Source organism: Macrotis lagotis, chromosome X, assembly GCF_037893015.1.
Source record: "Macrotis lagotis isolate mMagLag1 chromosome X, bilby.v1.9.chrom.fasta, whole genome shotgun sequence".
Classification (NCBI taxonomy): domain Eukaryota; kingdom Metazoa; phylum Chordata; class Mammalia; order Peramelemorphia; family Peramelidae; genus Macrotis; species Macrotis lagotis.
The window spans coordinates 642746546-642771131 of NC_133666.1; the positions used below are offsets into that span (position 1 = coordinate 642746546).

A 24586-nucleotide genomic window follows, 5' to 3' on the forward strand; every position below is an offset into this window, starting at 1 on the left:
TGTGAATTGGTTTTGCCATTTTTGAAAGCAATCTGGAAGTGTGGCCAAAAGAAAATCTCTAAACTGTGAATATTTTTTGATGTAGTGATACAACAACTCAAAAATAAGATCAGAGAAAGAGGATAAGGATGACCAATATCCTCAAAAACATTAATAGTATCTGTTTTTGTGGTGCTAAAGACTAGTGTCTAAAATGATCTTCATTCATTGAGAAATTGCTGAACAAAGTATAGTTTTATACTGGATTGATGTTCCTTATCAATGGTGAAAGAGACAGTTTTCACAGAAACCTGAGATGACTTGCATGGACTGATAAAGCACAAAGTGAGCAGATTTTTAAAAAACAAAAACAGATTTGAAAGATTTAAGAATGTGGTTGGGGTTTTTTTGGCAAGGCAATGAGGTTAAATGACTTACCCAAGGTCACACTGATAGGTAATTAGTAAGTGTCTGAGGTCACATTTGAACTCCGGACCTCCTGATTCCAGGGCCAAACAACAGCCTTATTTGAAATATAGGAAAGTATTATTACTTCCCTTTTACAAGTGAGGAAATTGAGACTCAGGGAGGGGAAATGAACTGTTCAGATTTGAATAGTTTAGAGATGGATGACTTGGGTTTAGAACCTAGATCTTCTGGTAAATCCATAGCCATTTTGTACAGTTTCAAATAGAAATTGTAACTTTAAACTAGAGCTCTCAAAAGCTTGCCTTGGACTGGGAATCAGATGAAATTTTCAGCTTTGAAAGAAGGGGGAAGAAATGGGATGACCTATTTCTAGAGGATGTTTGATTCTAACCTAAAGTTATAATCATTCAAGGTCTGCAAAAGGACCTCCAAGAGCCTGTGAAATGCAGCATTCAAGAACTAAACACTTGACTGAAGGACTTCCTGCACTATTTTAGGTTTTTGCAAAGCAAATGGGGTTAAGTGGCTTGCCCAAGGCCACACAGCTAGGTAATTATTAAGTGTCTGAGACCAGATTTGAACCCAGGTACTCCTGACCCCAAGGCCGGTGCTTTATCCACTACGTCACCTAGCCGCCCCTCTTGCACTCTTTTAATGACAGTGGTTCTTCAGAAATCAGTCTGTTTTAAGCAGGGGGAGTAAGGGTGGTAGAATCTGAGAAATCTTGGGAATATCCCATATTTATCTATGAAGAGTGGGGCTGTCTAGTGATGAATTTTTTCAAATGTTCATGGACAAAAAGTATAGAATGAATTTTTATAGTTCCATATAAGATTGCATTGCAAATTCTAGGTGCCACAATGAAATTTCTAGGTATTTCATATAACCTGGCTCCTAGGATTCACAGATTCTTTAAACATTCCATAAAATGTCATTTGGAGGGAATAAAATCTTTAAATAGCACAAAAAAGTTGTAAGGGAGTTGGATTAAAAATGTTTGCTCCCATTTTATTGATTTTGTATTTGTTTCTATTGACAATTTTTATTTTAATTTAACTCCACAAATAATAGCTCATATGTATATACAGTTTTAAAGTACAAGCATCATCAGAGTATTTGAACACTCAAGGTACAAAATACTTCAAGAATACGTTCAATAGTTTTGGATTTATGATCTCATTGATGTGGTTTTTCTTTCCAATGGTTCAGATCACAAAGCATCCAAGCCTTCTCATCCCTAGCAGCTCTTGTTCAAGTTCTCTGGTAAATTTTCTAATAGGGACTAAATCTCCTTGAATCTTTCACCCTTGGTCTTAACTCTCAGTTTTGGGGTCATTCATAGCAAGTATCCTGGTTCCGCTACTTTAGGATTTTAGTTGATTTAGTCAAGGAACTACTTGACCTCTGTGAAATCAGTGAATTGGACTGGATGACAAAGTAATTCCTTCAGGGGCAGCTAGGTGGTGCAGTAGAATTCTGAGAGCCTAGACTCAGGAAGACTAATCTTTGTGAGTTTCAAGTCTTTTGTTAAAAATTTTATTTATTTAAAGCAATGAGGTTAAGAGTGACTTGCTCAAGGTCACACAGTTAGGCAATTATTAAGTGTCTGAGGCTGGATTTGAACTTAGGTTCTCTTGACTCTTGGCTCTGTCCACTGCACCACCCATCTAGCTGCCCCTGTGAGTTCAAATATGACCTCAGACACTTATCATCTGTGTGACTCTGGGTGAGTCATTTTACCCATCTGGAAAAGGAGTTGGAGAATGAAGTGACAAACTACTCCAGTATTTTTGCTAAGAAAATCCTAAATGGGGTCGTGGAGTCTGACAAGACAAAACAACGGAACAACAATAAAAAGTTCCTTCAAACTCTTGGTCTGTAATTGTATGAGTTGAATTGTTCAACATGATAGACCATCAGGTACTTGAAGAAAGTGATCATGACACAGGAGGGAGGAAGAAGAGAGCTGAAGGATTCCATATTTTGCTATTTCCAAAACGTTCCTAAACCCCTAAAATTCTACAATAGTCTTTCCTTCACACATTAACACTCACTTGAGTTCAGTCTTTTCGAAATGGAAGAGGAAGAACTTTAATGATAATCATTTGATTGGCTTCTAAGAGGGCACTTAGTGTCTGTGGGCTCTGTAGGGAAAGTACCTCTGCCACAGTCATAAATAGTATCCATTAGCATACTCTTCACATAATAGCTACCTAATAATTAAATAATTATTTGTTGAATTGAATTGAATTTGCTAAATTGAAAGGGAGTGAGTGGATCTGGAAAGCTATTTAGCAGCTCACAAAGCACAAAGGAGTTTCATGTAAAATGTGGAAATTGGAGCTGCAATTCTCCAGCTCCTTTACAGACTCAAAATTTAGAGGTAAAAAGGATCCCAGAAATCATCTGCCCAACATTTTCATCTTACAAGTGAGATTGAGGTCCAGAGGGGATAAAGACTTGCCTAGAATCACACAGCTAAGAGTAACTGAGCTGAAAATCAAACTTAGATCTCTGTGTTCAATTTCAATGGACTCAACTTCTGTTACTAACTAGCCCCCTTTTTTTCTAAGTGATGAAACGAAAACTCAACATAGTTAAAGATCATAGAGCAAGTCATTAAAAGAAAAGCTAATGGTATGTATGGGACATTGTGAATAGTCTTAATTTTTCAGATTGTCAGTCAACCAACAATTATTAAGCCCTTACTATATGCTAGGTATTGTACTAAGCTCTGAGGGTACAAAAGAACGGCAAACAAGATGGTTCCTGAATTCAAGGAGCTCACAAGGAGGGAACATGCACACATATGTATGTAGACATGATATATGTACAGTTTAAATGAGGCAATCTCAAAGAAAAGTTTCTAGCAGTGGGCAGGACTAGAAAAGTCTTCCTGTGGATGGTGGGCTTTGAATTGAGTCTTGAAGGAAGCCAAGGAAGTCAGAAGGTCCAGGTGAGGAGGACAACATTGGATCAAAGGATTTGAAGGGTTGTATGCAACATTAGTGCAGATGGATCATAATCTGTGGAGGGGAGAAAACTGTTAGCATACTAGATATTTAGAAGGTTTTTTTTTTTTTTTTAGATTTTTGCAAGGCAAATGGGGTTAAGTGGCTTGCCCAAGGCCACACAGCTAGGTAACTGAGCGTCTGAGGCTGGATTTGAACTCAGGTACTCCTGACTCCAGGGCCAGTGCTCTATCCACTGTGCCACCTAGCCACCCCCAGAAGGGGTTTTAAATGACAAATAACTTTATATTTGATTCTGGTGGAAATAGGGGAGTCACCGAAGTTCTATGTTTATGGGTATGTGGGTGCGATCAGATTTGAGTTTTAGGAAAAACCTCTTTGATAGCTGAATGATGGAGCAGAGTGGGGAATATCTGAAATAAGGAGGTCTACCAGCAGATTATTGGAGTTCAGGCATGAGGTGATAAGGGATTGTATCAGGGTGGTGACTGTTTGAGTGTAGAAAAGGGGGACATTTAAGAGTGATACAGTAAAGGTAGAAATAAGACTTGATATCAGATTGAATATGATGGATAAATTAGAGAGGAGTTGAGGATAATCCCTGGGTTGTGGGTCCAGGTGCCTGGAAAAATGATATGGGAGTCTCTCCTCATTGTTGGAGATGAATGCCTTGTCTGCAAAAGGGGTATGGCAGAGTTGACCTAAATGTTCTTTTTAAATTGCCACAGCCTTGGTTGCAAAATTGAGTCCTTGAATTTTTGAAAAACTATATGAAATGCTCTTTCTTTTGGTTCATTTAGTTAATCCCTTCAATGGTGGGTCCAGAAGAAGCATCTCCAGATGGGCTGCTTCATCACCTGGGAATCCATCAGGCATGCCTCCTGGAATGCTCTCTGCACTCTGATACAGCTTAATAATGATGAGATTGCAGATCTTCAATTCTTTTTGCTGATGCTCAAATTCTTCCTTTTCAGCAGTCTACTTTTTATTTTTTTTACATTTATCATTATGTTTGACTTGATTACCAATTTTATTTTAGAGTTTCTCATTCTCTACTGTAACCTTCATGTTGAAAATATGATTCAAGTGAGTTCTTGGAAGACACTCTTTCCTTCTCATCTTCAGCTTTGTATTTCTCAACTTGCTGGATCATATGCTTAATGTTTCTTTACTCAGATGAATTTTACATTGGTGATATTGATCTTATTCTCCTTGCTTGTGATCCTATCCACCGTAGATACTTTGAAGATGCCATTTTCTTCAATATCCAAGATTAGTTCATTCTGAGGAACATCCTGGGCTCAGGGGGAATTCCTATGAGCTCAAACACACCAAACAAATTTATCCTTAGTTATTGCTCTCTCTCCTTTGTAAAGCTGAATAAGCACACTGGGCTGAATGACTGAGCATAGGTAGTTAAAGTTTGGCTTTGCTCGATAAAGGGATAGTGGTATTATGTTTGATATTAACTCTGCCAGAGTTTCAATATCAAGAGTAGGTGAAGTGACATCCAAAAGCAGCAAGTCTTGAATAATCTCAGATTTTTCTCCAGACAAGATGGCAGCCTGAACAGTTATGGGTTGGTACCCATAAACAACAGCCTCAATAGGATTGACATTTTTTTAAATCTCAGAGCCCAATAAATATTTAATTTTTTTCCAATTACATGCAAAAATTTTTTTAACATTCATGTTAAAATTTTTAAAAGTTCCAAATTATCTCCCTCCCCAGCCCCTTCATTGAGAAGGTAGGCAATTTGATATAGGTTATACATGTGAAGTCATGCAAAATATATTTTCATATTGGTCATGTTCTAAAAGAAAACACAGACCCCCCCCCCATACCCCTAAAATTTAAAAAGCTAAAAAAATTGCTTTAAACTACATTCAGACTCCATCAGTTCTTTCTTTGGAGAGGAATAGCATTGAGTCCTTTGGAATTATCTTAGATCATTGTGTTGCTGAGAATAGCTAAATCATGTACTGTTGATCAACATACAATATTGCTATTTCTGTGTACAATGTTCTCCTGTTTCTGCTCCCTTTATTTTGTATTAGTTCATGTAAGTCTTTCTAGGTTTTTTTTTTAGGTTTTTGCAAGGCAATGGGGTTAAGTGACTTGCCCAAGGCCATATAGCTAGGTAATTATTAAGTGTCTGAGGTTGAATTTGAACTCAGGTCTGCCCGACTCCAGGGCCTTTGCTCTATCCACTGTTGCCACCTAGCTGCCCTTTCTAGGTTTTTCTAAAAGCATTCTGTTCATCACATTTTTAAGCACATCAACATTCCATTGCAATCATACATTGTCTTTTGTACTTCAAAATGATATCACTATGTTGGGGTCATTATACAGTATGTTTGACTGTGGCTGATCCAATCAGTATGACTTCAGAAGACTCTTCCATAGGTCAGGCATAAATAGTTCACATGAACATTTAGAGTGAAGATGTTTTTAAATTTGTGCATCTCACATTTCTTTTGAAAATCTGCTTTTCTTTTAAAGCAACAACTCCTTCTTTGATGCAAGTATACAACATTGTATCTTCTATGTAGGCAATCAGTTCCAAAGTTCTTTAAAGAGACCTTGAGAGTGTCCTCATACTGCTTCTTCTGACCTCCATGTGAACACTTGACTTGTGTGAATTCTCCATAAAGTATCTTTTAGGCAAATGTACATTTGGCATTGGAACAATGTGGTCAGTCCATCAGAGTTATACTCTCTGCAGCAGAGTTGGAATATTTTAATGATTTAGCTTGAGAAAGGACCTCAGAGTCCAGTACCCTATCTTGCCAAGCAATCTTTAGAATCTGCCTAAGACAATTCAAATGGAATAGACTCAGTTTCCGGGCATATCTTGGTATACTGTATAGGGTTCACAAGTATACAATAATGAGATTGACAAAATGGGTCAGTAGACCTTAAGTTTGGTAGGCAACCTAATACCCCTTCTCTCCCACACTTTCTTTTGGAGCCGCCTAAACATTGAGCTAGTTCTGGCAATGTGTGAATCAACCTCACTATCAATTGTACATCCCTGGAAAGTATACTACCAAGATAAGTGAACTTGTCCACAGTATTCAAAACTTCTTTGGTTTCTGTAACTGATGATTCCATGTATGGATATTGTAGTGCTGGCTAATGGAGAACCTGTGTTTTCTTGGAGATGCTGCATCAAAATTAGGACAAACAGAATTAATCCACACTTTGTTACATCTGAGCCTCAGAAGCCGTAATCAGATGTTTGCAATCATCTGCAAACAAAAAGTCAGGCACCTACTGTCCTCCACTTTAGTCTCATTTGCCTCAATCACCAAGATAGCCTGAGGATCTTATCCTCACAATTTTTTTTCTTCTTTTTTGGAAGTGGTCATTCTTGGCCTATTTGCCTTATCTCTCACTTATCTAACCTAATGATTGAATGGGCATTGGCTCAAACTTTGACTTGGAAAGACCTAACTTTAAAAAATCCAAGGTCTCCCACTGCATCCAGGGTCATCTCTAGTCCTTTTTTAAAAATTTTATTTAAGGCAATGGGATTAAGTGACTTGCCCAAGGTCACACAGCTAGGCAATTATTAAGTGTCTAAGGTCAAATTTGAACTCAGGTCCTCCTGACTCCAGGTTCAGCACTCTTATCTACTGTGCTACCTAGCTGCCCCTTCTCCAGTCCTTCTGATCCATATCTGGCCACTGGACCTAGATGGTTCCAGAGGAGAATGTGAGGATGGTGACTTTGCACATCACCCCCTAACTTAACTCCAACTCATTTGTCATGGCATCATCTCCCTGATGTTACAGTCTTCTTCCAGAGCAAAGGACAAACAACAACACAAGTCTTTTCAAGTTAAATAATTTACCTAGTGAAGTATCTGACCTTGATGCCATTTTTTTCTTCATCGAAGGTGTCTGACAACATTGATAAAACTTTACGCTAAAAAGCATGGGAGTACACAGCCCTGCTTCACTCCATTGATCACTGGGAAAGTGTAAAAATATCATCCACAATCCAGAATCTGTTCAAGCATGCCATCATGAATTTGGCATGCAGTTCTGAGGAGCCTTTCTGAGAAACCACATTTTGCCATGATCTTTCACAAGCTAACATGACTGACAGTATCAAAGCTTTGGTCAAATCAGAGAACATGTACAGACCTCTGTTCTGCTCTTGGCATTTCTCCTGGAGCTGCTGGGCAGAAAACACCATACTGACCATTCCTCAGCCTTTTCTAAAGTCACACTGGCTAGAGTAGATAACCATCTTCCAGGTGAAGGATTAAGCTATTAAGGAAAACACTTGGCAAGAATCTTGCCAGCAATGACTAAGAGATATTCCCCACTCTGATTGTCAAAGGACAAACCATTTCTTTTACTTTTATAGAGATGGATAATGCAAGCATCCTTGAACTCCTGTTCCCTTTGTCATATGATTTGAAAAATTTCAGTCAGCTTTTGTATGATCAGTAGACTCCCTGCCTTGTAAATCTCAGTTGGAATAGATTGAGTACCTGGCACTTTGCCTTACAGAGAAGCCTAAGGCATTCAAAACCTCTAGTTGGAAATTCTACCTAGAGAGGAATTGATTTCAGCTTGAAGTGTACAGTCAATGGCTTCAGCAATGGTTAATGATGGTCTATTGAAAACATTAAGGAAGTGTTCAGCCCATCTCTCCAGCATCATGTTCTTAGCACTAATCAATGTAACTCCAATAGTGCTGAATAGCTGAGATGTACCACAGGGCATTGGTCCATAAATAGTCTTCAGGGTATCATAAAAGCACTTTGAATTGTTACTCTCATCATAAAACTGACTTTTTATTTTCTATCTTACAGAGGCAAGAATCCTGTATCTCTCTAAGCTTCAGAGGCACTCTATCTATCTATCTATCTATCTATCTATCTATCTATCTATTTTTTGCAAATCAATGGGTATCTATCTATTTATTAGTTTTTGTAAAGCAATGGGGTTAAATGACATGCCCAAGGTCACCCAGCTAAGTAATTATTAAGTGTCTGAGGCTAGATTTGAACTCAGGTCCTCCTGACTCCAGGGCCGGTGCTCTATCCACTGTGCCACCTAGCTGTCCTTGGCACTTTACTTTTTTTAAAATAATATTTCATTTTTTCCAATTATGTAAAGATAATTTTAAACATTGATTAAAAATTGACTTTTAAATTTTTCTTTCTCTTTTCCTTTCCCTAAAATTAATTTAAGTAAAGAGAATACTGTCTCTTTACTTTGGATAGAATTAAGCAATTCCTTCTTAGAGACAGAAACTATTGTGGTGGTAAAAATCTTGTGGAGTTTGCATCTTTCATTTAGTAACTTTTAAATTTCTCCGTCATTTCTTCAAACCATTTCTGATATTTGTGAATGTTTTGGCCCAGATGATTAAATGCTGTGCTGTACATCAAAATCTCTAAAAGCTGCCCACTTCTTTTCTCTTCCACTGTCAGCAAGTTTCCACTGTTAGTTTTCTATCCAAGTTAGCAACATATTCTTCATATATTTGGAATTCCCTCTCCCATCCATGCTTAAAGGCCCAGGTCAAATATCAACCCCTTCCACGAAGCCTTCCATGATTTCCTCCAGCATCTCAGATGAAACATATCATGAAGTGCTTGAAAGACCTATGCCTATGCCTCTTCACATGGAGAAGTATGACATGTGGATTCATAGGACTTAGCACTGGAAAAGAAATAAGAGATCTTTAATTCTAGTTCAATCTTTTGATTTTATAGATAGGGAAATGAAGACTCACAGGCATTAAATAATTTGTTTTAGGTCACGCAGATAGAAGAGGCAAAATCAGGATTCAAGTACAAGTCTTCTGAATCCTAATTCTATTCCCTATTCATCACCCCAGAGAATGTTATCACAATTCTCTCAGTCTGATATTCAAGACCTCCATAGTAGATTTTGCCCCACCTTTCCAAATTTATCTTGCAATATGGGGTGGCTAGGTGGCACAGTGGATAGAGCACCGGCCCTGGAGTCAGGAGTACCTGAGTTCAAATCCAGCCTCAGACACTTAATAATTACCCTGCTGTGTGGCCTTGGGCAAGCAAGCCACTTAACCCCATTTGCCTTACAAAAAAACATAAAAAAAATTTATCTTGCAATGTTCCCCATCAGTTCTTTTACATTTTATCCCAGTGAATTCTTGCTTTTTCTTAGTTTTATGAAAGGGTTTCTTTCTCTAGGCTTTTGCTTGCACTGTTTTCTTTGCCTTGAATTCCTTCTCCTTATTTATATTTAAATGGAACCTTCTCCAGAAAGACTTCTCTAGCTGGCCTGTCAAAAGTGTTCCTTTTCTGAATTCCCATAGGACTTTATATTATATTCCTCTGCTAAAGTGTGAGTGACCTTGGGGAAATGGGCTATGTTTTCTCTTTTTTTATTTAGGTTTTTTTGCAAGGCAAATGGGGTTAAGTGGCTTGCCCAAGGCCACACAGCTAGGTAATTATTAAGTGTCTGAGGCTGGATTTGAACTCAGGTACTCCTGACTCCAGGGCCGGTGCTCTATCCACTGAGCCACCTAGCCACCCCATATGTTTTATCTTTATTTTCTATTGATTACTCTCTGTCCACCATAGCCTCTAGACAAATCTTGTGCAGAGCAGATTCTTTTTAAAACTGTATTTTTTTCAGTCAATAAAAATCTGCCTTTTCTCCTTTTTCTACCTCCCTTCTCAACTGAGAACAAAAGAAAAACAAATTCCCTGTCACAAACATTTATAGCCCAGTGATGAAGAGATAGATCATGGACAAGGTGCTGAGGAACATAAACATTCAAGGATCACAAGTCTGCAAGTTTATAACTCACAGACCTGGAAGTGGGCAGCTCTCGTGTTCTTCAGTCCTATGAGCTAACACAGGCAGTGGTGTGCACAGGGGAATATATAAGCACTTTCTTAGAGAGTGCAGACTGCTAAATGTCTGCCCTCATATCTGATGGTTATTGCTGGGCAGATTCACAGGGACCAAATGAGAGGGGGGGGGCCTCAATGACCTCAATCATCAGGTAGCTAGGATTCCAATTCCCTGTATATAGAATACAAAGACATTGTGATTAAGAAAGTTTGTAAACCTCGCACACCTGGGTTAATTGAAGTTTGCTTACATAATATGATTGGTAGAGCCTGGCATTACTTGCCTAAATAAAATTGACTAAATCAAGTATTAGGTAGATAGGAACTTCCCAGTACATAGATGGGTTGGTCAATGATCAAATATGGAGTCAACTTCTGTCTTCTAGGGCCTAGCAACAGGCCAGTCCTCGTATGAACAAAAACATTTCTCATTGGCCATGAAAAACACTACAGTTATATATATCAAAATGCACATGTCTATATATCAAGTTATATGTACATTTTGTTATTATTGTTCAGTTGTGTCCAACTCTTCATGATGCCATTTGGGGTTTTCTTGATAAACATAGTAGAGTGGTTTGTCATTTATTTCTCCAGCTCATTTTACAGATGAAGAACTGAGGCAAATAAAGTTAGGTGACTTACCTAGGGACACACAGCTATTAAGTATCTCAGTCTGTATTTGAACTCTTCCTGATTCCTAGTCCAGTGCTCTGTCCACTGTACCACCTAACTGCCCTGATATATGTATATATTTACATGTATTTATTTATATATATATACATATGTGTGTATGTCTCATTTTGAGCTCTGAATCTTTTATTTCTCTATTAGGAGGTGGGCAGCATGTTTTTATCATTAGTCTTCAGGAATCATAGACATTGCACTGATCAAAACTCTGTCTTTCAAGGCTTTTTTGTCTTTGCAGTCTCCTGGCTCTGTTCACTTCACTCTGCATCAGTTCATACAAGTCTTTTCAGGTTTCTCTTAAACCATTCCCTTCCTCATTTCTTAAGCATAATGGTATTCTGTTACATTTAAAATTGTAAACTTGTTCAATCATTCCCAAATTGTTAGACACCCCTCCCAGTTTCCACTTTGCTACCTGAAAAAGATCTACAAATCTATTTGTACATGCTTATAGTTTATTTTGTTTAGGACTAATTTCTCCCTTAATCTTCCTTCCCTATAAATTCTTCCTTCTCTCCCCCCCCATTCCCTGTTGAATTAAAGGTATTTCTGTATCCAACTCTATGTGTGTGTATTCCCTCCTTTGATCAAATGAGATATTTGTAAAACACACTAGACACATAGTAGACACTACATAAATGCTAGCTATCATTATTATTATTATTTTATCATTATTACTTTAACCAGTATAAAAATGATGTAAGAATATCATTTAAGTGCCAGCTACTTTCTCTACCTTTCTTCCTTGAGTGCTCCAAATATGTGATAATTTCCTCTAATCATCATTTCCCTATATCTTCCATACCCTACTTCCTCTTCCCCTCCCTTTTCGTTCTTCTTTTAAGATTATTAAGACATAATAGAATCATTCACAGGTCTTCCATTATCTAATTAGAATTCATCTTTGACCCCTGATGATGATAGAGTTCAGAGGGGACACATGCATCATGTATCTTCATTAGAATGTCAGTAGTTTATCCTTGTTTAGCTCAGTATCATTGTTTATTTGAGTTTACCTTTTTTATAGTTTTTTTTTTTTAGATTTTTCAAGGCAATGGGGTTAAGTGGCTTGCCCAAGGCCACACAGCTAGGTAATTACTAAGTGTCTGAGGTCGGATTTGAACCCATGTACTCCTGACTCCAAGGCCGGTGCTCTATCCACTGTGCCACCTAGCTGCCCCTTTTATGTTTTTCTTTACTTCTGTTTTTGAACTTCAGTTTCTACAAATCTTTGGATTTTTCATCAGGAGAGCTGAAAAATTCTCTACTTCTTTAAAGAATTATAGTCAGTGAAGATGGGTTGTTATTGACTTTAGCCCTCTATCTAGTCTTCTGGAATATCATATTCTCAACTCTTTGCATCATGGGGGCTGACAAGTTGTATGTGATCTGATTGTGGCTTCTTTATACATGAATTTTCTTTTTTTGCTTGCTTGTTTGACTTGGAAGCTCTGGATTTTGGCTATGATGGATGAAGGAAATTTCATTTTGAGATTTTTTTCGGGGGTAACTCTTGGGTTCTTTCTTGTTCCACATTGTTTTCTGGCTCTAAGAGATCTGGGAAGTATTCTTTTTAAGATTTCTTGAAGTAAGATGTCTAGAGCTCTAATTTTGGTCATGATTTTCAAAGAGCTAATTGATTCTTAATTTTTTCCCCTTGATCTATTTTCTAAGTTAGTTATTTTTATTATGAGATAACTTGAATTTTCTTCTTTTCCCCCCCAATATATCCTATTGTCTTATAGAGTTATTGACTTCTATTTGGACCATTCAAATTTTTAGGGACTTTTTTGTTTGGGCAAGGTTTTGTGTCTCTTAAGTCAAGCTATAAACTCCCTTTTCAATTCTTTCTTTCAAACCTCCCATTTCTTTTCCAATTTTTTTTCTAGAGCTCTCATTTCATTATAAAAAACTTTTTAAATTCTTAAAAAAACAACTCCAGCTTCATTTTCTGCAATTCTAGTTGAATTTGCATCTAACTTGATTTACTTGGAAAGCTTTGCCTTTAGTCATTCCTTTCTTCTCAGTTTGTGTCTTAAATGTCTTTGTCACCACAATAATTTTTTATGTTGGAATACTTTTTTATTTTCTCATTCTTTCAGCCTACTTCTTGACTTTGAACTTGATTTTGGGGCCAGGCTCTACACACTTCTGAAGGCAATATCTAGGCTAGTCCTATTGCTGCTTTCTTAGAGATATTTTCTAGGATCTCAGGGACCTGCAAGTTTTCAGTGCTCCTAAAGTAGTCTGATTCCAAACAAGGTCTGATAATTTTCTCCAAGTCTGAGCTCTCCAAGTGCCTGACCTAGGTTTGGGTATAAGCAATAGCTGAGTGCTAGTAGACTCAGTTATCTGGGAGACTGTTGATTCAGGAGACAGAATTGCAAACCTCTGTTTGATCTGGGATTTCTACCTAGTTATTCACCTGCGGACTTCAGACTGGGTTAGAATTTGGAAATAAGATCCTGCTCTGTTCTGGAAGTCAGAATCATTCTGCTTCAGCAGGCTTCTGAACTTGTTCCTCTCTTGTGACACTGGCCAAGGCCTTACAACTACTATTTACTCAGGATATCACCTCTGAGCACAGGCCTCTTCTTCTTTCTAACCTGGATCTAGTTCTCAGAATAGGGTAGTGGGTAACAAACCTTTAAGTTGGCACCTTTTCCTGCAACTACATGAGATCATAGTGCCCAGTATGGGTCTGGTTCTTTTTGTCTATGGATACAACTTCTCTCTGCCTTGAAGTACAGGTGGCTCTTGGCCAGACCCATCTCCAATATTCACATTCTTCTCTGACTCTCTCTATATGCTAACCTGAGCTAGAAAATGATTCACTATTATTTTTTTCTAGGATTTTCCCAGCAGGATTTCCCCCTTTCCCCCCTTCTTTCCTTTTTTTCTTTCTATCTTTTTAAAAGCATTTTGACTTTCTTTCTTTCTTTCTTCCTTCCTTCCTTCCTTCCTTCCTTCCTTCCTTCCTTCCTTCCTTCCTTCCTTCCTTCCTTCCTTCCTTTCTTTCTTTCTTTCTTTCTTTCTTTCTTTCTTTCTTTCTTTCTTTCTTTCTTTCTTTCTTTCATTTTTAGGTTTTTGCAAGGCAAATGAGGTTAAGTGGCTTGCCCAAGGCCACACAGCTAGGTAATTATTAAATGTCTGAGGTCGGATTTGAATTCAGGTGCTGCTGACTCCAGGTCCAGTGCTCTGTTCACTGCACCACCTAGCTGCCCCTGATATTATTTATTTTTAACATTCTTTTCTTTTTAAATTTTGAGTTCCTAATTCTCTCCCTCCTTCCCATTCCCTCTCACACTCACTGAAAGGCAAGCAATGTGATATCAATTATACATGTGACATAATGTAAAACATATTTTCATATTAGTCATATTTCAAAAAAGCAAGTAAAATAAAACAAAGAATTATATTTTAATTTGCATTCATAGTTCATCACTTCTCTCTCTGGAGGTGGAAAGCATTTTTTTTAAAACCATGAATCCTTTGGAATTGTCTTGGATCATTGTATTGTTCAGCATAGCTAAGTTTTTCATTGTTGATCATCATTACAGTACTGCTGTCACTGTGTACAATGATCTCTGGATTCTTCTCACTTTATTTTGTATCAGTTCATATAGGCCTTACCATGTTTTTCTGAAATGGCCTATCATTTCCCATAATACAAGAGAACTCCATCACAATACTATGTCATAACTTGTCAACTGATAAGGATCACCTCAATTTCCAATTCTTTGTCACCACAAAAAGCTGCTATAAACTTTTTTTATACATATAGGTCCTTTTCCTTTTGTTTTGATCTCTTTGGGATATAGACTTTGTAGTGGTATTTCTGGGTCAAAGGGTATGTCCACTGGGCATAGTTCCAAATTACTTTACCACCAGTTCACTACTTGATCAGCAGTTCATTAATATATCTGGTACATTTTCTATTGGGAGGATTTTTATTGGTATTCACTCTTACTTCTTTCTCCTACTTTTATTACCTTAGCGCTGCCCTCCCATAACAGTTCTTAATAAGCATTTAATGAGCTCATATTTGTAAAGCACTTTGCCAACTTTAAAATTCAACATAAATATTATTATTATCTACTGAGTTGACCTGTTGGATTATTATTATTTTAGGTTTTGGAAAACATGTTCGAGTATTTTTGGCAGATTCAAAGGGATTTCACAGATTCATGGCCACAGATCTTGAACATGAGAACATAGTGGAAGCAGCTGTTATTGGTCCTGATAACAATGTGATTGTCACTGCCTCTCTTGATGCATTCATCCAGGTAAGAAGCAAGAATGCTTGATACTCCAGGCTGACTGGCTTCTGAAGGACCACAGCCCAAGGACATGGTGGGGCAGTTATAAATGGCCCTGGTGCCTTCATTTGAGTTTTTATAGAATCTTAGAACCTTAGAGGTTATCTTTTCCAATTTCCTCATTTTATCATTAGAAAGATGAGTCCTGGAAGAATTCCTCATAACAAGCCCATACCAAAGCCTAGGACCCATCTCCTGGCTCTCAGGCTGATCTTTCCTCCTCTATGTTAAGAAAAATAATGGAACCACTACCATCCAATAACCACCCAGAGATCTTGCAGTTATTTTATAGTACTTTCAAGTTATGAATTGCTCTCCTCAAAAACACAGGAGGAGATAGATAGAATCAGTATTATTTAATATCTATCTGAAGCTTTGAAGGAAAATTACTTATCCAAAGTCACACAACTAGCATCAGAGCTATTGAATTCAGGCCTTCTGACTCCAAATCCAGCCCTCTTTGCACAATACCATGCCGCTCCCTATCCTTAGCCTTCTCTATGCTGCACTGTATTAGATATGAACCCAGTTACCAGCTACCTTTCAAGAATCTTATTTGAGCTCAGGAAAGGGCTAAGGAATGATAAAGATAGGGATGGAGAAGGAGCTCTCAGGGTGGCTATCAGTGAGGACTTTAATCCAGTGGTGTTTGAGTAGGATCCAAAGCAGAGGTGCTACACATATGGTTGCATGAGGACCTTGGGTCTGAACCAAATTGCAATGTAATTGGGAAATAGTTAACAAAATTTAAAAATAAAATAAAACAAAAATAATTATGTGTTAATATGTGATTTTCTAAGTCAATATGTGCCCTGTGTATGTCTGAGTGGCCTTTTTTTTCTATTTGTTTGACATTATGGTCCAGAAAGTCAGGGCCAGGGAGAAAGGGCTGACTGTTGATGGCTCCCTGAGGAGAGTTCCTGGAGGAACTCAACCCAATGGTACATATCAACCTTTTTTACATGTGCCTCCTTTTTGATGCTTTTCTCCTTCCTTTCATCTCTGACAAGAAGATTGTGCTTGACTGATCCCCTGGTCCAGGCTGGTAAATGCTTTTGTCCCAGTCCTGCTCCACTAACCCTCAGCCCCAAACTCGTCCCTGAGTTCCTTCTATACATACGAGTGAACAGCATTTTACTGAGTCAATATTTAACAGAATATTCTATTCTGCTTTCTTCCTCCTTTGATTCTTCTCAGGTGTGGAGCCTGTCAGAGCAGGGGACCCTTCTAGAAATTTTTGATGCCATGGGAACCCCAGTGAATATGCTGGCCTGCTGTGGAAACACTTTGGTTTCTGCCTCCAGGGATTCATCATCATTCAGAGTTTGGGATCTTGCTTATACCCGGAAACACAAACTTTCATCTCCTTTTTTGGACCGCACTGGCTGTGCTGCAGTGTCTCACAATGGAAACTATGTCTACTTCCCCAAAATAGGAGACAAAAACAAAATCACTGTCTGGGACTCTGTGGAAGGTTTGTCAAATGCCCTGTGAAAGTTTGACAGATAAACCACAAGATCATAGGATAAAAGATTTAAAACTCAAAGGGGTTTTACAAGTCAAAAACCGAGAACTAGAGAGGCTAAGATTTGCTCAAGCTCACAGAGGTAAAAGGTAATAGAAGCAGGATTTAAATTCAGGTCTTCTGACTCCAAATTTGCTACTCCATTATACTGCAACTATAAAATGCAAAATATCAAAACTGCAAGGACTCTTAGGACATAGAACATAACTCCATATCAGCTACAAACAATCTTAAAACATAGAGCATGGAATGTCAGAACTGGGAGGGCCCTTAGAACACTGAATGTCAAAGCTGGGAGGCTTCTAAGAACACAAGATGTCAGAGGTGGAGGGTCTTAGAGTCTAGACTATCAGAGCTGGGAGGGCCCTAAGAACCCAGGATGTAGAGCTGGGAGGGTCCTTAGAACACAGGAGGTCAGAGCTGGGGGGACCCTTAGAACACTGAATGTGAGAGCTGGGAGGATCTTTAGAACACAGGATGTCAGATCTGGGAGGGTCTTAGAATCTAGAATGTCAGAGTTTGGAGGGTCCTTAGAACACTTAATGTCAGAGCTGGGAGAGCCTTTAGAACAAAAGATGTCAGAGCTGTCTTAGAATCTAGAATATCAGGGCTGGGAGGGTCCAGAATGTTAGGTTCTGGCAACTAAATGGTTGGCCCTGGGTCATATAAGCAAGTTCATAGCAGAGCCAGGACTAGATTTTGTCTTCTGATTATCAGTCTAATCTTCTTTCCATCAAACCATTTTACTTCTTATTTAAGTGGAAATCTAAACTGTTCTTAATGCAAAGATTATCTATTTCAGGGGAAGACCATGACATCTTAGAAGCTTCAAATGAAGTGCGGTGCTTGGAAGTTGCTGAGCAGATGAAGTTGCTCTTTGCCGGACTGATCTCAGGGACAGTACTGGTGTTTCCCCTGAACTCCAGGCAGGATGTCATGTGCATCCCACCCCCAGAAGCTAAGAAAGCGGTCAAATGCATGGCCCTGAGCAGAGGGGAGGAACGGCTGGTCATTGCATATGACAACATAGTGTTGGTAATGGACATTAGGCCAGAAGATCCCCACCCAGTCATTGATGGACCCACATACACATTTTATACTCAGCTTCCTGCCACCATATCAAGCATAGCTGCTCTCACCAACTACCGGGTAGTCTATGGCATGACCAATGGAGAAGTGTTTATTTATGAATGTGCTAAGTCCAAAGTGTCCCCGCTAGAGGCCCCCCAGGGCCGGGTTACTTGTTTAGAAGTCAGCCACAAGGAGCAATGGGCAGTGAGCAGTTCTGAGGAGGCTCTGCTGTACCTCTGGGACCTGGAGCTCTGCAAGTGGAAGCATATGCTGTCCTTTGAGGTAGGCCTGAATCCTTAAATAAAGACAATGAATTCCATCAGTAGGCATGTTTTTGAAATGTTAGTAACCACGATGCAAGTAGTAATGAGAGCAGCAGATCATATTTCTGGATTGCCTTATTTTTCACAGCACTTTCACCAAAACCCTCACAAAAATAGTAGGGTGAATGCTATTTCCCCTGCTACATAGATAAGAGGTTAAATGACTTACAAACACTGACTTGCTGAAACAATGAGACTGTTGCCACTACTTACTGTTAGGTTTGCCAACTTTTTGTGACCCAGTTTGGGGTTTTCTTGGCAGAGAGACTGGCATATTAGTTTCTCTTTTTATATTTGGGGAAACTGAGGCAAACAGGGTGAAGTGACTTGCCCAGGGTCACCCAGCTCAGCGTCTTGAAGTTAGCTCTGAACTCAGAAGGGGAGGGTCCTTCCTGTGGGCCCAGCGCTCTCTGCACTCCAGTGCCACCCAGTACCCTGGGGAGAGGGTCTCAGAATCACAGAGTCTTCGGGCTGACAGGGAGCTTAAGAAGCATCTGGCCCACCCTGTCCTCTTTTCTTCAAGGGCCCCTGTAGGCTTGCCTTTCTCTGTGATCCTTTCAGGGAATCTGTATTCATGCTGCATTCCCTAAATAGAAAGGCTCTGCTTAGTGTTTGTCTTGATGTCTCCAGACACTGGGGTGGTGCTTTGCACATGGTAAATACTTTGTAGTTTTTTAATTTTAATTGAACTGATCAAAGATCCTCTCTAAAACCCAAACAAGGGTAATTATCAGCCAGTCTTTTTTTTTCTTTAAAGATACCTTTTGAAAGTTATTACACTACAGCCTGAGGCAGTCCATTCCACTTTTGCATAGCTGTATGTATTAGAAAGTTTTCCCTACATCAACTCTGTCTGCCTCCATAATTTCTTCCCATGGCTCCTAGTTTTGCCATCTGCATCCAAAAGAGCAAGTTTATTGACTCTTCCATAACAAAACCCTTGAAGACAGTTACCATGTCCCTATTATATTTTCTCTCTCTTCATTATCTTGGCTGATCTTCTCTGATGTTTTCCAACTTATCAATGTGCTCTCTGTGTTGTTCACCCAGAAATGAATACAATACTTCAGATGTAATTTGTCTAGGATATAGGACAGCAAGACTACTAATTCCCTTTTTCTGAAAACTATTTTTCTTTTTAATATTGCCTAAGGCATGATTATTTCTTTTTGACAATCATATCATACTGTTGACTCATGAATTTGTGGTCTATTAAGACTACCAAATCTTTTTCAGATTAACTTCTATTTAGCTAAATATACCAATCTTATACTTTTGAAATTGATTTTTATGTTTAACATATATATATCTTTATTAAATTTCATCTTATTGTATTTGGATTAATATTGGAGCACATTGGAAATCTTTTTGGATTCTAATTCTACCATTCAGTGCGTTAGCTATATTAACTTTTGTGTTATCTGCAAATTTATTTTTTTATTTTTTTATCTTTTTTTTTTTTTTTTTGCAAGTCAAATGGGGTTAAGTGCCTTGCCCAAGGCCACACAGCTAGGTAATTATTAAGTGTCTGAGGCCAGATTTGAACTAAAGTACTCTTGACTCTAGGGCCAGTGCTCTATCCACTGCGCCACCTAGCCAGCCACCCCTATCTGCAAATTTAATAAGCATCATTTATACCTTTGTCCAGGTCACTGATAAAAAGAAAATAACACAGAACCAAGCATGGACTCTTGGAACAATGCACCAGAGACTTCCTTTCAATCAGTTACCATTGATTGTGATAACACTTAAAAATTATCAAATCCTTAATGATTTCTTGGGTCTGACTATTCAACCAGTTCTGAATAATAACTGTAGTATTACATACCCCACATCTCTCCACTCTTTTTTCTTTTTTTCTTAGGCTTTTTTTTGGGCAAGGTAATGGGGTTAAGTGTCTTGCCCAAGGCCACACAGCTAGGTAATTATTAAGTGTCTGAGGTCAGATTTGAACTCAGGTACTCCTGACTCCAGGGCTGGTGCTCTATCTACTGTGCCACCTAGCTGCCCCTCTCCACTCTTTTTTCAAAGGCACCATAAGAGATTTTTGTCAAATGCTTTATTAAAATCTTGATAAACTATACTTATAGCACTTTTTTTGATCTAAACTTTAGTTATCCTGTCAAAATTAGAAATGAGATTAGTCTGGTATAACCTGTTCTTGATGAGTCATTCTAATGCTTTGGGATTACTCCTTCTATCTAATAATATATTTTGACAGGAATTAAGCTCACTGGGCCATAGTTTTCAGATTTCATTCTTTTCCCATTTATGGAAATTGAGATAACATTTTTTTTTCTTTACCAGTCAGTGTGGCACATCTTTCAGACTTTCAAAGATTACAAACAGTGATTCAGACATAATATATGCCAGTTCTTTCAGTACCTTGAAACACAATTAATCTGAACATGGTGACTTGAAGTCTTTAAGTTAGCTAGGTGCTCTTTTACTTTCATTACTTATGTTGGCTTTCAACTCTGTACCAGTCTACTCTGACCCAAGCACACCTGAAAGTATAGGGAGGGTCAAAAAAGTACCTATTGCTAACCTATGACACACTCATGATCATCATTGCTCTTTGTGCTTATGATTGTGAGCAGGTTCCAGCATGTCCTGGTCCATAAGACTTATCTCTAAGACAAAAACATAGGGGAACCAGAGAAAACAGTCAAAGTTGTTTTACCATACAGAAAATTGAGTTATTGCTCTCCTCTCTCCTTTAAAGGTAATCAGATCCATTATTAACAATTTTGGTATCCAGAGAAATGAAAATGCATCCTTCAATCATTTTTAAAGGCAAAGAAGGCTAGAGTTCACCTAGGGTTGAGTCATCAGAAATAGAGGTATAAGGAAGTTCATAAGGACTGAAAGTGATAATTTTCTTTTGTTAGAGGATTGTAATTTCCATCAAAGATTTCTAAATTTTGGTTCCCTGGGCCAAAGCCCTGCTCCTCTTACTCATTACGACTCATTCAGTATTGCAACAGCGGTATGCTGGGCCAGCCTAGGTCAACCATCCCAGAAGTTTTGGCTCCATTTTGTAGTTTTTGGATAGGAGAGAGGTAGGTGCTCATCAGGGCTTTTGTCAGCAAATGCAGTTTTCTGGATGCTAAGTCTCAATTGCCTTGCCTCCCTGATTGTGGTAATAATCAATAAGTGACTCAGGTTTAGAGTAATTATATTATAGTAATGCTGATGTTGTTTGTCCTTTGTTCTTTAAGAAGACTCTGACATCAGGGAGATAATGCCATGATGGGCAAGTAAGTTGGATTTAAGTGAGGGGTGCTTCACTTTCTCCTCTGGAGTCATCTGAGTCTAGTGGACAAATATGGATCAGGACAACTGGGGATGGCCATGGATGCATGGAAGACTTTGGCTTTTTAAAGCTGTCTTTCCCAGGTCACAGTTTGAATGAAGCAATGCCCAGTCTGTCATTGTAGTGAACTTATGGTATAACATACATATGTGTGTGTGTGTGTGTGTGTGTGTGTGTGTGTGTTTTAAATATATATATGGAAAAAACCTTTAAGAAGAAAGAGGGGTTCTCCTAATCTGTCACCTAAGTTTACTGGCTTGAAAAATTGCTTTTTACTTAACACAAAATGTCCCTGAGTCTCTTAAACATCTCGTAGTCTATGTCAATGATTATTTAAGTAATGACTGCTATTTTGGGTGGAGGGGCTCTATAGTGCATATAGTTCTGAGCCTGGAGGAAGGCTCATCTTCCTGAGTTCAAATCTGGCTCAGGCACTATCTATATGATGCTGAGCAAGTCACTTAACCCTATTTGCCTTAGTTTCCTCATCTGTGAAATGAGTGAGAGAAGGAAAGCAAACTCTCCAGTACTTCTGCCAAGAAGGTCCCCAAGGTGGTCCTAAAAAATTGGGCATGGACTGGGAGGTGGTGCAGTGGAAGAGCACTGGCCCTGCAGTCAGGAGGACCTGAATTCAAATCCGACCTCAGACACTTGATACTAGCTGTGAGACCTTCGGCAAATCACTTAACCTCATTGCCTTGCCTGTCCCCCCTCCCCAACTGAACAACACCATGCTGCATCTACCAGGTGCTCTGATATTCCACAGACAGAAGGGTCTCTTCCCTGGAGAGGCAACATGGTCAATGGAAGGTACAATGGAGGCCTTTTTTTTTTTTTTTTTAGTTTTTGCAAGGCAATGGGGCAATGGGGTTAAGTGGCTTGCCCAAGGCCACACAGCTGGGTAATTATTAAATGTCTGAGGTCAAATTTGAACTCAGGTACTCCTGACTCCAGGGCCAGTGCTGTATCCACTGCACCACCTAGCCGCCCCCCTTCACCACTTAGCCGCTCCCCAGTGGAGGTCTCGATTAAAATTCTAATTTCACCACATATTCAATCTTTAAAAAGTCACCCGACCTTTCTGTGACTCAATTTATTTATTTGTAAAATGGGAAATAATATCGATATAATTTCTGGATTGTTGCGAGAAAAGTTTTTGTTAACCAAAAAATGCTGTTATAAATAGGAACTTTTCTTCTTCTCAGTGGAACTGAGTGCTCCATCCCAAACTTTGCCAGGGCTGTGCCACTGTTTAAATGTTTCAGGATTGGATTTCTAGCCATTATTTTCATTTTGTTTTTTTAAGGCATAATTTGATTTTAAGGCATAATCAAAATCAAAATCTCCTTGTTCATTTTTACCAGAGTGCCTTCTACCAAGGAATTCAATGTGTCTGTTTCTCCAAAGATGATAAGTATGTGTACAGTGGGTTAAAGGATCAGTCCATTCTAGTCTGGCATGTTTCTGATGGTGAGTTATATCACATCTTTTATATTAAAAATTATATATATATATATATATTTCTTTTATACTACACTTATTTCCAAACATAGCCCTTTCCCTCCCCTTTGCCCTCTGCAGAAAATCTTCCTTCCTAAAAATAGATTAAAAAAGGAAAAAAGTTCAGCAAAACCACTGGACACATCAAGGAAATCTATCATACATGCAATATTTCATACCCATAGTTCCCTTACCTCTCCAACAGGAAGAAGTTTAAATTTCTCATCCTTTTTCCAGGAATAAGTTTGATCATTATAGTCATAAAGCCTTCAGTTTAATTTTACTTAGTGTTTCCACTGTTGTAGTCATTATATATTGTTTTCCTGATTCTATTACTTTGCATCATTATGTGAATGTCTTCCCATATTTCTCATGTTCATTGTTTCATCTGGGGCAACAATATTCCATTGTATTTATGTATCACCAATTTGTTTAGCTATTTCCTAGTTAATGGACACCAATTTTATTTCCAGTTCTTTGCTACAAATATGATCTTTGAGCTCTTTGGGGTATACCTAATGGTGGAATCTCTGAGTGAAGAATGATTTTCTTTTTAAAACATCAGGTTTAGATGACTAAATATCATGAAATAGCCGGGGGGCACAGTGGAGTAAAGGAGTTCTGGGTTCAAACTCAGTCTCAGACACTTACTAGCTGTGAGATGCTGAGCAAATCATATAACTGCTACTTGACTCAGTTTCTTTATTTGTAAAATTAGGATAATAATAGCACCTACTTTCCAGAGTAGTTGTGAGGATCAGTTAGATAATAACTGTAAAGTACTTAGCAGAGTGTCTGTTACAAAGTAAGAGCTATACAATATTAGCTGTCATTATTATTATTATTATTATTATTACTAGCTATATAGCCCCAGTAAGTCACTTAAACTCTCTATGCCTCAGTCTCTTCATCTGTGATAATAAGGATAATAATTTGCCTATTTTACAGGGTGGTTGCGAGGATCAAATTAGAAAAATCTATGGAAAGCTCTTTGTAAAACCCTGAAGTACCATATCAGTGTGGGCAATTATTATTACTAATGTTTGTCCTTCATTTTCTTTTCTTTTTCTTTTTTTTGTTTTTACAAGACAGTGAGGTTAAGTGACTTGCCCAAGTTCACACAGCTAGGTAATATGTGTCTGAGACCGCATTTGAACTCAGGTCCTCCTGACTCCAGGACCAGTGCTCTGTCCACTGCACCACCTAGCTTCCCCTTGTTCTTTATTTTCAAAGAAGACCACGACATCAAGAGAGATGTCATGACAAGCATATGGACTGGATTAGAGTGGGGGGGGGCCTGCACTAAGTCACCAGCCTCACTTTCTCCCCCGGAGCCATCTGGGTCCAGTGGCCAGATATGAATCAGAGTGACTGGAGATGGTCTTGGATGTGAGGCAATCAAGGTTAAATGACTTGTTCAAGGCCACATAGCTAGTGAGAGTCAAATGTCTGAGGCTGAATTTGAACTCTTGTCCTCCTGCCCTTAAGAAGGAATTAAGTAGCGATGGAATACACAATGATCTTAGATTCAAGGCCTGGGCCAAGGGAAGGCAGGCAGACTGTGAGGCCAGGTATAGCAATTGACTTTTAAGTT

The 24586-nt window shown here is 38.6% G+C and overlaps 1 protein-coding gene and 1 long non-coding RNA gene across 2 annotated transcripts in view; one reads left to right on the plus strand and one right to left on the minus strand.

Annotated features, from left to right (window-relative positions):
- LOC141500883 (NACHT domain- and WD repeat-containing protein 1-like) overlaps positions 1 to 24586 on the plus strand; it is a 70045-nt gene that overhangs the window by 36770 nt on the left and 8689 nt on the right. The window contains exons 12-15 of the mRNA XM_074204415.1: positions 15070 to 15224; positions 16455 to 16731; positions 17585 to 18135; positions 22857 to 22962. Of these exons, the coding sequence (XP_074060516.1) occupies positions 15070 to 15224; positions 16455 to 16731; positions 17585 to 18135; positions 22857 to 22962 (1089 nt within the window). The remainder of the gene's footprint in view (positions 1 to 15069; positions 15225 to 16454; positions 16732 to 17584; positions 18136 to 22856; positions 22963 to 24586) is intronic.
- Positions 2782 to 24586, minus strand: part of LOC141500885 (uncharacterized) — a 43406-nt gene continuing 21601 nt past the window's right edge. The window contains exon 3 of the long non-coding RNA XR_012472069.1: positions 2782 to 3434. This is a non-coding gene — a long non-coding RNA (uncharacterized LOC141500885). The remainder of the gene's footprint in view (positions 3435 to 24586) is intronic.